We start from the raw sequence: 17,609 nt of genomic DNA, 5'->3' as shown, positions 1-17,609 counted from the left end.
ATCACTGAAAACTGCTCCGTTGTTAAGTAAAAACCTGGCGTAGAGTCAATTCCAAAAACGTGCTATGTATATGTATGTAAAATTTTTGTTCTCAAAGTCTACAAGGGTTTTCTGACAGCACTTACTTGGTAAACATGAGACTATGGAGTCACTGACTGAAGGGCGTAATGAAGTGGCTTGCTGAAAACACATGTGTTGGAATAGATCTGTGGAGTTTTCACTCTCCCTTCTGTGGCCTGGGCCATTCCCTAAGTCCTACATAAGTGTGTCTATCTCCAGCAGATTTTAAGTACATAATCTCTGGTGTGACTTCAATTTCTAAAGAATGTGTTCACAAATTTATCACAAAGTGATTTCAAATTTTTTGAACATTCTAGCATGCACAAGAGTTGTGATTAAATTCTCCTAATGGTATGAAATGTGTCTCTACAAATTTGAGGCCTGCATATAAATTATCTCAGTAAATGTTTTCCTCTAAATTGATGTTCGTATTTGAACTCCCATCTGCATTTTTTCATATTTTAATAGCTTGCTACTTAGCAGCATAGATGTGTTTGTCATGTTTGTCTTTTACCACATACAGAAGAACAAACAGACCCTGGAGTGAACGATGCCCATCTCGATGGTGTTAGTATAGAAAGGGATTTGATCAGCCAAACAGAAATACAGGAAAAATCACAGGAAGAACTTGTAACAATAAATAATGTCATTTCTAAAGAGATATGGTTAGATTTTGAAGACTTCTGTGTCTGCTTTCAGTAAGTATTCAAGTGAAATTTATCTGGCTATATTGCAGCAGAAAGTTGTGAGCTGCATGACTATACAAATTCACATTAATATTTAATTTTTCTATATTTAATACATTGGTTATATGACCAATTAATTCTTAGTTATCATCCAAAAGAGTAAAGCCAACATCAACTGAGAGTTGGCATAACAAAAATTTTGAAGGGAAAAATGAATGTATCCTGAGAGGGAGAGACGACGGGGGCAAGGTAACCAATGTACAACATAAGACTAATCAGAATTGTCACTATGAATCCCCCATATAATGAATATATCCTAATAAAACATTTATAATAAAAAATGAATGTGTCAATTATCACCATAGCACACTGACAGCCAAACCCACCCTGGGCCAGTTCAGCTTCTCTTCAGACTCATTATTAAGATGGAGATAATTTTTTAACTGAGATCATTTTTGTCCCTTTGACAAAGTAACAAAACAGTTACCTATCATTATTTGATTCTAAGAAACTCAATATGTAGGTAATGTCTTTGCATAGAATATCAATAACCTGTTATAAATATTTTCCAGGAATATATATATTTTCCACAAGCCAAGTTCTTATTGCCTTAATTTTCAAAAATCAGAATTTAAGGTAAGTATATTATGATCTTTTATTTTTCCCTTTTATATATAAGTTTTAGTGAAAATACTTCTTCATATTTCTCAAGTATTTATAAATTTGTAACATAAACATATTTAAGACATTAATTTTCAGCCTCTTAATAATCCCTTATCCAGACAATAAGCAAAACTCTACTGGTTTATGTCCCCAAATGGGATCCATCTGGCTACTGTAGTGGTTAAATCTTGAGCAGCATTTTAATACAAAACCATGCAAGAAAATAAATTCATTATGGAAATAAATTTGCTTTATTTGGTTACAATTAGTATTCACTGAAGACTGTGGTAATTCCTCAAACTTAAGCATATTTTTACCACTGTGCTAGTTTTTTTTGGAGGTCCCCTTTCCTCATCCCCATTCATCTCTCTGTCTGGAATCTCTCTTCTTCCACTTGTATTGCCTTCATCTAGTTAATGCCTGGAAGTCCTTCAGAGCATCACAGATGTCTTTGATTTTGAGAGGCCAGCTTCCCTGGTCATGGTGGCTCCACCTTCTCCCCCCTGCCTGCTCTGTGCTTACCCAGGTGCCTCTTTCTCACCATCCTGGCTGCTTCTCCACACCTTCCTTCATGCCTCTACTTGATGTTAGCACCTTCATGAGGACTGTGGGATTTTGTTTACTATTGAAAGGCCATTCATGGAATGAAGTAGGAGTTCAATTTTTAAAACATTGGTAAATAGGTTAATCAGTGAATCTCACACTGAGTAGAATTTGAGGGAAAAGCTATGAAACATCTTGGGGAAATAAATTGGACCAAAGTGTGCATGTTTTCTTGCCTTCAGACAAGAGCATATACAAGCCCCCAGTGATAATCCCACCCTCCTTGAGTGGTCTGCAGAGGTGAGGGGAGTAAGGAGCATTTGTAGTGATTCTTCCCATTGCAACTCATGAAAACCCAGACAGAGGAAATCTTTTGTGCATTCATCAGGAAATGCTCTGTGGCTGGTTACCCACTCTGAATGCAAGAATCGTGTCTGCCACAGTGAGGGGAGAAACAATCCACCTCTTTCTATCTTTAAAAACATGGAAGAGCTGAGTTGTAGTTCAAGTGGTAAGGTGCTTGCCTAGCAACCTTGATCCTGCTGATCTCTACCTCCTGAGTACCTAGGATTACAGGTCTCATCTTCAGAATGGTGGTAATAAGAGGCCTACATCATTTGGTTAGGATATAATTGAAATGGAGTATGTGGCACGCTTAGAAGAGTACTTACTGGTAAGTGATAATAAGCATTGGCTGGCAACATAGTTTGCCTATGACTTTTTATTCCCTATTACCCTCCTAATACGGGTGTGCATGTGGTTATATGTTCTTTGTTCTCATTTTATTATTATGCAGTGATGGTTGGCATAGATTTTTTTCCTTTAAATTCTCAGCTTAGCAAAATAAAAATGATGACACCCCTACATGAGTCCTTCATTCCGTGAATATTTTTAACATTATGGTATGAGAAAATCATGCCATTTTCTTGAAGAGAGTTGGAACTCAACATTAATGGCCTGTAGTGTGGCCTGAGAGGAAGGGTTGCCTGTCGTCTGAGGTCAGTCATCCCTGATCTTAGTCACTGGTTCTGCCAGCTGAGCACAGAGCCTGAGGCATGACTCCAGTATATTCCATAGAAATTCTGTCATTGCTTGGTGTGAGGATAGGGTGGGGACCTTTCAAAGGCAGAGTCCCTCTTGTGTGGCTTTGGTGATTTTATAGTCCCCAACTGTCAGACTCTTAAAAATGACAGCAAAAAACCTCAGTTCAGAAACTCCTCCTCACACATGCATGCTGGGCTGACAGATCCATAGTCCTTCAAAATTTCAAATAGCGAATATTTGAAATTACTGTCTGTAATGATGATTTGTTGCAACTGAGAGGAAACAAGTGAAACAAAGTTTCACTTAGAATATACTGGGAGAGGCAATGATTTCAAACACTGTTATGTTGTGTCAAACATTTCTGGTAATCTTTTCATACTCTACTGAATAACAAGTCTTCCTTTTTCACAGCGTTTATAGATTTATCTTTCTTATATTAACTGGTCATTTAAATATTGTGATAAAGTAGTGTTTTATTTAAAACTCTTATAGTATAATGAAAGAGAAATTCAATGAGTACATTCTTCGTCCATCAGCAGTCAAACTTACGTTGAAGCACTAGGAATTTAAGAGGCAGTGATAAAACAATAGTCAAAAGTTCTGACCTTAGAGATAAGCAGATAGATAGACAGACAGACCGACCTTTGAATCTCAGTTTTGCTGCTTACAAGATCTGTGGCCTTTGGCAAATCCCTTACCATCTCCATGTCCCAGTTCCTTCATCCATAATTAGGGATATTAATATTTAGGATGCATTGAAGTCATAATCACATAAATCATAGGATTACCTTTCAAAGGATGTTCTGTTCTAACTTAACACTTGATTTCATCTCCAAAACAGAAGTCCTTTCTGGTGTGCTGGCAAGCAATGAGCACATTTCTGACAATCTTGTGAAAAGAAGGATTTCACTTTAATAAAAAACACATACAACCCTGTTAAATGCCTAAATACATCCCCATGAGACATTCCCTTCCCTGTCATCCTCACACTATGACTTCCATGCCTAGAGGCAGCCTCCTCAGGGAGCCTGGCCTCCCCCTCACCTCTTCATTTCCGGAGCAAGCACATCTGCATTTTTGTTCCTGGAGGAGAGCTTTGCCTCTCACGGGTACCGTTTCCATGGATTGATGCCTGAGTTCAGGCATCAGTATGAGTTTCTTCAAGTCATTAAACCTGTAAGGTACATACTGTGAGGTAAATTTTTCTTTTTACCATGTTGAGGGTTTGCTAGTTTATCATACAAGTAGAACAATGTATTACAGCTTTGATGGACTGACAGTAAGTATGATGGTTGATCTCATTTCTTGCAGTTCTCGGAAGAGCGTGTGCCCTATTACCTATTTGTGGACAGTCTAAAACCTATTGAGCTGCTGGTTTGCTTTTCTGCCTTGGTACGCTGGGGAGAATCTGGAGGTAAGAAGCTGGGAAAATGATCGCCAGAATGCCCACTCCCCATGGGCTGATTGAGAAATGTGCAGGATAAGAGCTTTAGGCCATAATTAAAGGAACATCTTCCTTTCCAGAGATTGTCAAGAGTCACACAGGACGACCCATGATTTTCCCAATATCTGTTGAAAAACATGAATGCTTTGTTCTTTGATGTGACTATTCCTTCATCTTACCTTGGCTTCTGTTATGGCTTGAATGTGGTTTGTCTCCCAAAGTGAGACTTGAAGCTTTGTGGTGATATTTAACCTTCAAGAGGTGGGGCCTAGTGGAAGGTAATTAGGTCACTGGGGCACTGTGCAAGGAAACAGTTAATGATTGAGCGAATTACCTTTCCGAGAGATTAGATTGCTATACAGTGAGGCTCCTCCAGACACTTGTTCCCTTCTGCATAGTCACTTTGCATATAAGTTCTCCATCATGGTGTTATGCAGCCACAGAGACCTTCACCAGGAATCTAGTGTCATGCTATTGAACCTCCAGACTCTGAGCTAAATGAACCATCTTTCTTTATAAAGTATGCAGCCTTGGGCATTTTTTTACAGCAACAGCAGCAGAAAATGACTAATTCAACATTGTATACTGCAGAGTTACACTGTAGACTTCATCTTTACCATTAGTACATCATCCCAATTGCCTCCATTTCAAATATGCCACTCTTTGCCCACCACCTCCTACAATTCTTCACTCTGCCAAGACCTCCATCCATCACCCCTACCACTTTTTCTCTGCCACTCTCCTCATGTCTTTTTGCTTCCCACCCCCACATAATTTCTGTGGTCCATCACTGTAATTATACCTTTGCACAGGAGGAAAGAAAAAGTCCCACTTTACAGTAAGGAACAAGGATCTCAATGAGTTACTTAAAGCACTGCCAGCGTTTTCTGAGTTCATTCATATTACCACTCTCATTATCAGTGACTATTGCAAACTTGAATCTAATCTATTTTCAAATCTTCACACCCACCCTAGCCTCACTCATTTTTAGCTAATGAGCAGGCTGCCGATTCCAATGAAGAGACAGAATAAATTGGAAATGACCCACCTCATCATCCCACAATGAACTCCCTGAAGTGCTAGCCTACCTTTCTCCAGCTGTAATAAGTGGACAGTGCCTGTTCCTATGCAGGGCTACACACACACACACACACACACCATCATTCTTTAATTCTTTGGTCTACTTTGTTAAGACATCTTTAACTCAGATCAACATGACCAGGATATTGAGTGTTTTAGCAACATGGAGGTGTCCCTAGGGCTTTGGATAGAGTCTACTGTACAGCAGGTGACCAATTTATGTATATAATAAACTTTCCAAAATTCAGTGACTTAAGGTTGATATGTCTACCTGAGCGTATCCTAGACACTGTATCCTAGACATTTAAATTCTATATGCATGATGAAGCAATTTCAGGACACACTTTTAGGTTATTTTTTTAAAAAAATAGAGTGAAAAAGTATTTTGCCTTGAGTCATTGATGAAAACTAATCCATATTATTTATTCATGTTAAAAGAGAAACTTGTTGTTAAAATTAAACTTTTATTAATACTTTTAACTTCTACACAAAGACTCTGAGCATTAAAGGTAAAAATTTTAGATAGACAATGGAATATTTTAATTTTCCTTGACATTGTCTTGAATTCTTATCATCCAGATACTACATATTTCCTTCAATTAAAATTACAACTAGGAAGATATTATAATTACTGCTAAAGAGACAACAAATATGAGGTCAAAAACTATAATGAAATATACCTGTCCTCCTTCTTGTTTCTAATTTTCTGATTTGTGGTATTATTATTATTTTTTTTTTTTGGCAGTACTGGAGTTTGAACTCACAGCCTCATGCTTGCTAAGCAACTGCTCTTCCACTTGAGCTACACCATCAACCCTTTTTTATGATGGTTGTTTTTTGAGATAGGATCTCGTGAACTATTTGCCTCTGGCTGGCTTTGAACCATGATCTTCCTGATCTCTGCCTCTTGAGTAGCTAGGATTATAGGCATGAGTCACTGGTGCCCAGCTTCATGCTATTTTTTTTTTTAACCTCAGGGAATGATTATGAGGATGCAAACAGAACAGGGAGGCAAATCAGAGTTCTAACTGAGTGTTATTTCAAATAATTATTTACTTAAAGTAGTTTCTGATATTTCATGGCCATTTTTAGAATGTCTCTAATACTTGATTTATTATTGCTATGATTTAGTTGTTACTAAATAGAAAGTGAAACAAGTGAAGGCTAACTGTACTTTCACAATCAAATTTCAATGCATTTTCACTTTTCCTAAAGCCTTAGCGAAAGACAGCCCTCCTGTGGAGCCTGGACTGCTAATAGCTGAAGAAATTTCTTGGAAGTCTCTGAAGCCACGAAACCTTGTTCTGAAGATTCACACACATGCCACCAAGGCCATGATGGTGCGTCTGCCTGTCGGGTATGGGCTGACTACATTCTTACACTTAAATCTCTTGTAGCCTTTTAAACTGTTGACTGATAAAGAAATGAACAATGCTGACTACAGGATACCATTTCACCAGATGTGTATCTATAATTCAGATTCTTGAGAGAAATAATTCTGTAATGAATGAATTGAAAAATACTCTGGATGTCCTTTTAGAAGATTTGTTATGATTAATGATTCTAGGACCATTATTTTACCCAGGAGTTTCTAAAATTAATTAATCAATGAATCACCTTTGTTTTCTCATAAATCTTGTATTCCTCAGCAAGAAACTTGATTCCATTTAAACACAAATTGAGAAACATAGCATCTCTCCTCAGCAATCTAGACTTTCACCAGTGGTTTGTTTTTTACATACTACTTTTAATCAAGATAAGTTAGCTAGCTAGGTCTGGCGGTGCACATTTGTAATCCCAGCTACTCTGGAGGCAGAGGCAGAAGGATCCCAAGTTTGAAGCCAGTGTGGGCAAAGGTAATAAGGCTGTATCTCAAAAAATAAAAGGCCTAGCATGCATGAGGCCTTGAGTTCAATCCCCAGCACCAAGAAAAGGAACACTAGATAAAAATAAAGGCTGTGTAATGGAAGCATGTTCTTGATTTTGGCGATGAAACTCAGAATATTCCCTCATGTTTCAAATGAAATATTTCCAGGGAATTGTTTTCTCTAAGATCTGTCATGCTAATTCTGTGTGACCAATGAAAACTAAGGCTCTTTTCCAAAGAGCAAATCCTAAGCAGCAAAACAATCACAAGGCATTCAGTATTTCTGACAAATATATATATTGGCCAGAGGGGCATGGCTTCAGTGACAAAGCACCTGTCTAGCAAATGTGAGGCAAAGAGTTCAAAGCCCACTGCTGCCAAAAAAAGAAAACAATTTAAACATCACTGTTTCTCTCACCTGGACTCTGGCAGGGAGAAAGTCTCCCAGAAAGCAAGTCACTTTGCATACTCAGCCAAAGGGAATTACTAAGGAATCTGCCTGGAGCCACATTTTCAAGCTCTAAGCCAGCAGCCTGCACGTTGTGAGTGTGCACTAAATTCCCAGCCATGGAGGGAAGCAAATGTCCCCGTTCTTGACCACGCTGCCACCTGGTGGGATAAACACAAGTAGCATGCATGACAAGATGGATTTGTCTAGAAAAGACTAAGAAATTTACCAAGACCTAAACTCACAGATGTGTTGTGCTTGTTAGGGAGAAGCCAAGACAAGTCTTTCACAGTGTGAAGGCAGCGTGTGGGAAGTGTCTCCAGCAGAGACAAGTTGATTATTTACTCTAACCGTATTTCCCCCTTGCAATGGGTAGCACATAGATCCCATGACCACTGAGAGTTCTTCTAGAGTGAAAATTCAATGGTCTTTGTCCTATCTATGTTAGAAAAGATTCAACTCTTCACTAACTTAGAGGCTTAGCGTTCTAAACTGTCAGCAGGCAGCCAGCAGAGGTGAAGACGACAGGGAAAAGCATGGTCCTCACCTGTGTCCACTCTCCTTAGGAGACACATGCTGCTCTTCACTGCCCATTCCCCAGTGGGACATGCCATACACGTCTGCAGCATGGTGACTTTTGTCATCGGGGATGAAGATGTTGTGCTACCTAACTTCGAGCCGGTAAATATTTCAGCAGCTGCTTTGAGAGAGAGAGAGAGAGAGAGAGAGAGAGAGAGTGTGTGTGTGTTTGGAGGGGCATGCTTTATCTTCAAAGTTTTGAACTAAATTTTATTTCTATTTTTTATTTAACTTACTCATATTTTTCCTTAAAATTAACATATTCTTGAAGAAATGCCCTGGATATAATCTGCATAGTGAATAGTCCAAACTATGTAGGGATACAAATAATTATTTTTCTCCAACAACTACCTTCACCTCTACTCTGTTGAGCCCCCTTTTGCATCTGTTAAAATATCAGGTAGATTTCATAGTACCATTGCTCCTTGGTCCTTTGGGGTAATAAAGTCCTTTCCAATGAAATATGAAATTCTGGTATCTCTCTCTCTCTCTCTCTCTCTCTCTCTCTCTCTCTCTCTCTCTCTGTCTCTTTCTCTCTCTCTCAGTTCATTCCTGCCTAAGGAATATGGAGTGTACATCTCAGATTCTGAAGGTAAAGAATGGACTATAGAAGATTCTATCACTTTCCCTTCATATCTCTCTCTCTCTCTCTCTCTCTCTCTCTCTCTCTCTCTCTTTTGTTTCTCTTATTCCTCTGCTCTGACAGGGCAAATGATGCCAAACCTACCTCTGAAGTTTGGTCTTCATTTTAGATGTCCTCACGTTGCCCATGTGCATTTAGGAGAAGACTAGAATATGGCTTTTCCCATGCGTAATTCCTGAGACTTCATTGGATCTAAGAACTCTTCTCTAAAAGCCAAGCAAAACAAAACAACCAAACAAAACAACTCGAGGTGGTACAGCCACATATCAGTGGGATTCACTAAGCCAGGCAGCAAATCTTGTAGCAACAGAAAGGCTTCCTTCCACCATGTCCTCATTGCCAACACCTGTCTCACTCATGTAATTCAGATAGGCAGTGGCAGGGCAAGATTCTCCTGGGCTCTCCTCTGTTCGTTGTGCCATCTCTCACCATGTCCTTCCATTCTGCTCCATAGACACAGAAGGATCAGCAAGTCCATTCCACGAGCAGGTGCTACTTAGTTCCTTCATCATGATTGCACTGCTTATTTTAATTTCTTATCCTTTTAAAAATAAACGTCCTCTAGATGCAATGCGTTATCCTGCTTTTTGTCTCATAGGGTATTTAATGGGCAAGTGATCACTTATTTTGGTATGTGAGCTCATGTTTCCCTGGAGCTATCGTGGCTCTATCTTGTAAGGTTATTGGGATGTAAGCCCCATCCTCATTGCTCTTTGATTTAATGAAAAGCACAGAAGGATACACTGGCCCAAGATCAAAGAGATCAAGTCCCCCAGAGCCATAACTGACCAGTCTCAATGCTGCCACTTGACCACACAACTTCTCTGTTCAGATTCACCTTAAGGAGAAACACCACTGACATGAGGCTCTCTCTAGATTTGGGGGTTTGCAAGGTAATGGAGAGGCACATGGATTAAGATAGCAAGTCAGCTGCATCTGTTCCATCAGCTTCTCACCCAGTAAGGTACCGGTGATGTGTAGGCACTCTTGGGCCATCCCTCAGGATTTGTGCAAGCAACCAAGGAGCAATGCTTGCACTATGGTGCCCCCTAGGGGAGCAGTAAAGACAGAGGTCACAGTTTTCCTCCAACTTCACTGCTGAACTCTGCTGTCACCAAGCACCTCTTGCTCCCTGCAGCTCCTCCACTATACCATGCACCAACTAAGGCAGTCTTCAAACCCCTCAGGCTTTTCCCAGATTTCCAAAAATTAGTTATCAGTGAGATCCCTGTCTCCCTCCTGCTCCCTGCAGCTCCTCCACTATACCATGCACCAACTAGGGCAGTCTTCAAACTCCTCAGGCTTTTCCCAGATTTCCAAAAATTAGTTATTGGTGAGATCCCTGTCTCCCGCTTGCTCTCACTCTTTCTCAGAGTGGATAGTGGAAGGGGACTGGCAGCCCAAGCTTACTCACTTTCTTGTCTTTTTGATCTTTATGACTTTCTTGTTGCAATCTTTTCTGCCCTTCAGGCCTATGTCCCACACAATTTTTCTCAAACTAACTCCTAGACATTCTTCAGAAATAACTCTGGATATTAATACTGTGGAAGAATTTTCCCCAACCCCCAGTGTGTTCCCACTTATGTGAGAACTGCATTCTTTGTTTTGTGTATCTGAGACCCATGTGCCATCCAGTAAAATGTTGTGAGTGAGCAAGTTATCCATCCATAACTGGTGAGTCAATCATGCAGCAGGTGATTTCCTTTTCCCAGAAATTAAAAGTTTGTTTACTTATGTACACTTACGTGAACATGAGGGTGACTGTTGTGTGTGCTTTGTCTTCACAGGAGAGCTACCGATTTGTAGAGCAGTCTATAACAATTCTGAAAGCTGTTGGAAGTGTGATTGCAAATTTCAAAGATAAGCGTAAATTTTCTGCAGCTATGAAGGACCTGCAAGCAGCTCACTATCCTATCCCCCTCCACAACAAAAAACTCACTGCACAGCACTTCAGGGTGAGCTTTTTAAATATGAAATTAAGTAGTCCTATGTGGCAAGAAAGTGATAAAAACTCTAAGCATTATACTTTCCTTTTTAGTAGCACATTAAGTACTAGTGTGGCTTTCCATGGATGTCATCTTCCAATCAATGAAATATGGTCTTTAACTTGCTTAAATACAAGGATCGGATTTTTTGTCTTACTCTACATCTCCTTGCTTTGTGCTATATTTTGATTAGCAATACAAACATTATTGTAGTTACTAAATGTGAAATGGTCAAATAATAGTTTTGGTCTCTTATTGGGTGAGTGAGACTTTAAAGACTCTACTATATAGATCCTATATGTATCTGAGAACTGTTTTTTGTATCTTTATTTTGAAAAGTATTTACAGTTCTTAGAAACTCCCTGGCCAGGTTATGGTATTCCTTTGGTTTAAAAAAAAAAAAAAGTGAGCCATGGTAGCCGTGGTAGTACATGCCTGTAACAAACAAATAAAAATAAAAAATTATATGTACCTGTATCTTTTTTCAGGTTTTCCACATTTCTTTATGGCGTTTAATGAGAAAAGTTCAAATAACAAAGCCTCCTACAAACTTCAAATTTGCATTTCGTGCTATGCTTTTGGATATGGAGTTACTTGATTCCTCCTTCGAGGAAGTTTCTTTAGGTACTGATTAACTTTAGGTATTTGACTAGGAATTTCCAGTCTCATATTAGTAATTTGAGAAGAGTGAACTCAAGGCTGTGTGCTGTCTGTGTAACAGGTCTGCATGGACACTCATGGAGTGAGCTCAAGGAGTTCCCAGAGGCAGCTGAGTATCCCTTCTAATACCCGACACACGCTTCCAGGGTCACCTAGAATTTCCCTGCTTTATGTGTTTCTAACCTAAAAACACATAAATCACTGATCTGCATGGTATGATTTGAGAAATTCTAAGGACCTTCAACCCAACTGACCTACTTCCTTGGCTTCCAAGAGTCTGTTTCTTCTCCTGCCATGTTAATGTGTCCTTCAGTTCTGAGGAGAGAGCCTCTGGCTATTACTACAGATGAATCTATAGCAGTTCACTGAGGTGTTCCCTTCTCCAGAACATTTATGTTCTAAAAAGACAGTGGCAATGTAAAATTTATTGGCAAATCTTTCATTGTGGCATTTTTTACGTGGGAGGACTTTAGCAGGCACAGGCATTGAAACTTGGGGAAAGGATGAAAAATAACTCTCGGTCAAGTGTCTTCCTTTTCTCCTCTTTCCAGCCGAATGGGTAGACTTGAAATGTTCTGTGCCAACAATGGAGAGAGAGTACTCTCCAGAAGGAGTAGCAGCAGCAGTTAAAATCCAATCTATGTGGAGAGGGACCTATGTTAGGCTCCTCATGAAAGCCAGAATGCCAGGTATAATTGTTCACATTGAGAACTTGTGTTTCTTGGAATGAATATTTTGTTTCTATGTGTTAATGGGAAATATTTTGGAATCACTGTATGGCTCAGTTAATTAATTTTTATTCTGCAAATACTGAAATTCATTGAGATTAAGACGAAGTCCGTGTGCATTCTCTTCTTCCTGCAATGTAATACAGTGCCTGGCTTGCAGTAAGTATATGATTAACATTTTGCTGGAAGGATTCATGAATAAATGAATGAATAAGGAAGTGATCAGCTTTGTTTTCCCAATCTGTTTTGAGTTCTTTTCAAACAAAGAACTGGTCTTTCTCCCTGTATGTCCCCAGTGCCTAGCAATAGGCTGCATCAGTCAGTTTCAGCTAAGTCAGAGATATTTTAACATTTCTAGGCTGGATTTCAAAGAAGTGAATAAATGAGTAAATGAATGAATGGCTGAGTGAATAATAAAGACACCTGCAGGCATGTCCTTGGTAACATATACTTAAAAAGCCCAAAATTCATGTTAATTGTTCTAGATTTATTATATCAAATATATTTAGGTGTATGGAATGAATTTTTGTGATAAGGTTAATTTTATTGGCTTGTAATAAAGAGCAGATGTAGAAATTATATTCAATCGTTTTTATCTTATGATTTCCACTGATAATTTCGTAGGAAAACACTTCCAACAGAATTCTTTGGTTATATTGAAGCATTTTGTTATAAAAACATCTTCATTTGATTATCAAATCATGAAATCAGAATTTTTTCATGTATTGCTGGGGATTCACCTCAGGCCTTGTGCTTGCTAGGCAGGATCTCTACCACTTGAGTCACTCCTCCAGCCAAAACATCTGTCTTTGACACATTAGTGACAATACTCAAAATGTTCATCTAAGGAGGAAAAGCTATATATACAGAAAGGTTAAAGGTCAACTTTGCAGTTTTGTAATAGAAAAATATCACAAAGTCGGGCATGATTGTGGAAGTTGAGGCAGGAGGATTGCGAGGCAGCCTAAGCTACATAAGACCCTGCCTCAAAAAAGCAACAGCCCCCAAACTCCTACTCCCTGATCTTTATGTTTTTTTCCTATTAGGAACAAAAAAATCTATGCATTTATCAAACTAAATGTAAAATATGCTTTTTGTTGTCCCTGTGAGTTATAAAAATTATATTCAAACAATGGTGTTGTTCCCCATTTTAGAAACTGAAAAACTTGAGCAATTTAACAATGTACTTAAGAGAATTTCTGTGAGTCACACATACTTATTGACTAAATCTTGTGTATGATGCACTGTTGTGGATTCTGACCTTCCAGAAGTCAGTGACACAATGACTTGTGTGTCTCAGTTACGGTAGCATATGGAAGATAAGTAAATATAGGAAGATGTCATCTCAGATGCCCACACAAGATAATTAGAAAGACAGTCTCAGTTCCTGACACCTCGTTAACCTTGAGGTGTTTACTAGGGATTGAATGTTTCCACAGTTTACCTAATTTTAAGCCATTTTGTGGATTACGTCACAATTGATTTTAGTGGAATCCCATTAGCTCTTGTTCTTTAGAAAAATTGGATGGATTACTTTTTCTAAAATAAGGTTTTCTATAAGGAATCTTTGGTGTTATGTAAATTACTTGATGAGTACCTTAAAAGTTTTTATGATTTTTAAACTAAGGGTGTAAGGAAATAGCATAATATTGTAAGCAGAACTCTTGACTAAATGCGATTTTTCTGCTGGTAAATCTTATGAATTTGGAGCGATCTTCCTTATGAGTTTAAGTTCTTCATCAGCAAAATGAAAGGTGTGTACAAGATGATCTTTCAGGAATCTTACAATTTAATGCCATTATTTTTATTATTACTAGAAACAAAGGAAAATATCAGTGTTGCAGAAACTCTTCAAAAAGTTTGGGCGATATTGGAACTGAACATGGAACAGTATGCACTTTCTCTCTTAAGGTAAAAATCACTGTCATCTCTTTCTAGACCACTAGTGGTTAGAGAACCATCTTGTATGGTCATCTCCACCTGAGATAAATAAAAAACCCTGGATTCTAGCAGGATAGAAGAGATAAGATTCACAGGAACTATCTCATTTTCACTTCCACCATGTTGTGAAATATGCCATCCCCTTCCAGGAACAAGAAAGCTCAGTCCATAATTCTTTTAACCAGTTGTATGTATGAGTCCCTCCTGCACCAGAAATCATGCAGAAAGGAAACTCTAGTACTCCCCCCTTGTTCATACCCTTTGTTTATTCAAACCTACTTTTTCAAACCCATTGTTCACATAAAACTCCATTTTAGACTCTGTTCTCTGTCTCAGTTCTGGATCCTTCAGTGGCTCCTATTCTGTTTTACGGGTGATTTGTTTGTTTCTAGTTTTCTTGCCTTACACAGTAGACCTTTGGTCTCTGTGGGTGTATGGCTCTAAGGAAGCCACTACTGAGAGAAAATTCGCATGTGCTTAGGATGCTTCGTGTTCAGAACTGTACTATGGACTTCCACTAAAGACTTTGAAGGCTCTACTGCATAGATCCTATATGTATCTGAGAACTGGTTTTTGTCTCTTTATTTTAAAGAGTATTTACAGTTCTTAGAAACTCTCTGGCCAGGTTATGGTATTTCCTTGGTTTAAAAAAAAAGTACCAATGATTTAAATTAGTAAACATTTGGATTTTTCCCATGTTCATGAATTACATTCAATTAACAGCTTCAGGTAACTTTGAGAACCTTTTGGAGACTGTCTTTCATAGTTGACCTGGGATGGGCTCCCCTTCCAGTTACCACAAATCACCTGGCCTGCTTTGATCAGTAACTCAATCTAGCAAACAATGTCCTTCAAATATTTATGCTATTGGGGAGGGAGTATTTCTTTTTTTGTAAATAGTTTTTTTTAAAAAAAACCCTGAATTTTATCATTGACAATTTATTTTTACATTTCTAGACTAATGTTTAAAAGCAAGTGTAAGTCTATGGAATCCTATCCATGTTATCAAGATGAAGACACTAAGATTGCTTTTGCTGACTATACAGTGAACTATCCAGATCAGCCACCAAATACGTGGTTTATAGTATTCAGGTGAGTTTATTATACACTGGCAAATAAGTGACAGGCAGTATTCATATCATATCTTGAGAGTGTTAATTATGGCAGTAAAAGTATCCAGCTTCTAGGTTGCTTTCATATCTTAGTTGAAATTCTTCCATGATTGCTATTCATGGATGAGATAATATGGAAATTTTTATTCATGTTCTTTACATAAAAATATAAATACTGTGAAGTAATTAAGACCTTTTTATGAATACAAAAAAACCCATGACAAATTGATGTGTTTTTGTTGTAGAAACAAAGTCTTTAGTTTCCAAGCAATTGCATATCAGGTGCAAGTCACAAATTACTTAAAAAGTGGGATTTCTTCATTTATGTGTCAAAGTGGCACATTAATAATAATTTTAAATGAAAATAATATCCAGACCTTGCATTTATTTGAAACATTAAACTTTTAAAATAATTCCTTGTCATTAAATTTAATTTTAAACTTGACGGTTCATGTTACTGAAAGGTTCATACTTTTGTGATTACAGAGAAACATTTTTGGTTCCTCAAGATATGATTTTGCTCCCCAAAGTGTACACTACTCTTCCGGTCTGTATGCTTCACATTGTCAATAACGACACCATGGAACAGGTGCCAAAGGTGTTCCAAAAAGTAGTGCCTTATCTTTATACCAAGAATAAGGTAGGTGTAAAATTTGTTCTCCCCATAGGGCAGAATGGAGCCACCTGGGAGAAAGTAGGGCAGAGATACTTTCAATCTTCCTAAGACAAACCTGGGCTTTCCTTATACAACTCCCATTGTCTCACAGCAGGAAATAGTGAATGTGGATGCTGGAGCACTCTTTACATTACAAAAGGAAAGCATTAGAAATTCTAATTGTTGAAATCATAAAACCACATAAACCTTACAACAGAAACCCATCTAAAGAGCTGATTTAGTCCAATCCTTACACCAAATCAGGGGTTGTTTCTGTTTCACACTGAGCTTTTATTCTACTCTTCAACATTTCAGATTAAGATAATAACCTCACCCTCCAGGAAAACTGAATAGCTCTTTTGAGCTGTGTTTGGGACTTTAAGAAACTTTTTAAAAATTAGGGCTATAAAATTCTTGACAAACCTTATATACATACCTATCTATATATAGGTCCATGTGTGTGCATAGTAATATTTTTTAAACTTTAATTTTATTGAGTGTTTTACTATTCATTACAATTTAAAAGCATATGTTTTATTAAACTTAGCAGTTTTCTATTATTTTTCAGCAGATAAATTTTTTTATTACAGTCAGATTTTACTAAATTTGAATATATAAAATTGTAGCTTGCAGCTTAAATTATTATTACTCTTTATTAAATTGGGCAAACTTAACATTTATATTTGATGAGAAAATCTGATAAATATTAATATCCCATGGCTATCTATATCTACTATACACTAAAACATAATTTTAAAACCTCAATTGATTAAAGCCAGTAAATCAATCTTATTTATATTTAATCATAGTGTTTTTCTTAATGTTCATTACTTTTCTTAGTTTCTTTGGAAATGATATTCATAATGCACTTCGATCTATTTGCTAATGAAAGTCAATTTCTTCACACTAAACACTTACTTAGCCTATAGAATTTCCTTTTCCACTATATTTATTTTTTGTGTACTAATAAATGACATTTTATTAAAAATTATGACACTATGAAATTTCCCTTGCCTCTACATGTTACCTCTGTACAGCACAGCACCTTGTATTTAACCAAACACTAGAGAAAAAAACAAAACAAAACTAGTGCTTCCATAACAAATTCGTCTTTACACCAGTACACTATTTCTTCAGTGTTGTTTGTCAAGTTTGACTTACACTTCTTTTGAATAAAATTAATCTATTTTATTTGTGATTAAAAATTATTTTTAAAAAAACCTCAAATATCAAGAGCAAATAGATGATTGTGTTTAAAAGGAAACTTTCTAATGGTCACAAATAACATCCAATTCTAGAATTGTACCTTAGACAATATTTACTAATTTAAATCATTGGTACTTAATTTTGGAAGGAACCTTTAAAGAATATTTAGTTGAATTAAATAAGAATTAAGAACCAATTGTTGCATACACCCAGCATGCTTTTTTTGGGGGGGGTTGGGTTTTATTTGACTTTTTTTTTTTCGAAC

General features: G+C 37.5%; 1 protein-coding gene across 2 annotated transcripts in view; it reads left to right on the top strand.

Annotated features, from left to right (window-relative positions):
• Adgb (androglobin) overlaps positions 1–17,609 on the top strand; it is a 151,451-nt gene that overhangs the window by 85,610 nt on the left and 48,232 nt on the right. Inside the window, exons 15-25 of one of the 2 annotated variants that reach the window (XM_074072532.1) lie at positions 584–758; positions 1,319–1,382; positions 4,308–4,410; positions 6,736–6,877; positions 8,402–8,516; positions 10,845–11,012; positions 11,531–11,666; positions 12,254–12,391; positions 14,248–14,341; positions 15,329–15,463; positions 15,970–16,123. In XM_074072532.1, the coding sequence (XP_073928633.1) occupies positions 584–758; positions 1,319–1,382; positions 4,308–4,410; positions 6,736–6,877; positions 8,402–8,516; positions 10,845–11,012; positions 11,531–11,666; positions 12,254–12,391; positions 14,248–14,341; positions 15,329–15,463; positions 15,970–16,123 (1,424 nt within the window). Of the gene's footprint in view, positions 1–581; positions 759–1,318; positions 1,383–4,307; positions 4,411–6,735; positions 6,878–8,401; positions 8,517–10,844; positions 11,013–11,530; positions 11,667–12,253; positions 12,392–14,247; positions 14,342–15,328; positions 15,464–15,969; positions 16,124–17,609 lie in introns of both variants that reach the window. The other variant, XM_074072528.1, reaches the window with a different exon arrangement.

The sequence above is a fragment of the Castor canadensis genome, chromosome 1 (assembly GCF_047511655.1).
Source record: "Castor canadensis chromosome 1, mCasCan1.hap1v2, whole genome shotgun sequence".
Lineage (NCBI taxonomy): Eukaryota > Metazoa > Chordata > Mammalia > Rodentia > Castoridae > Castor > Castor canadensis.
Note: the sequence above shows the minus strand (reverse complement) of the source record. Positions and strands in the feature narration are given on the sequence as shown.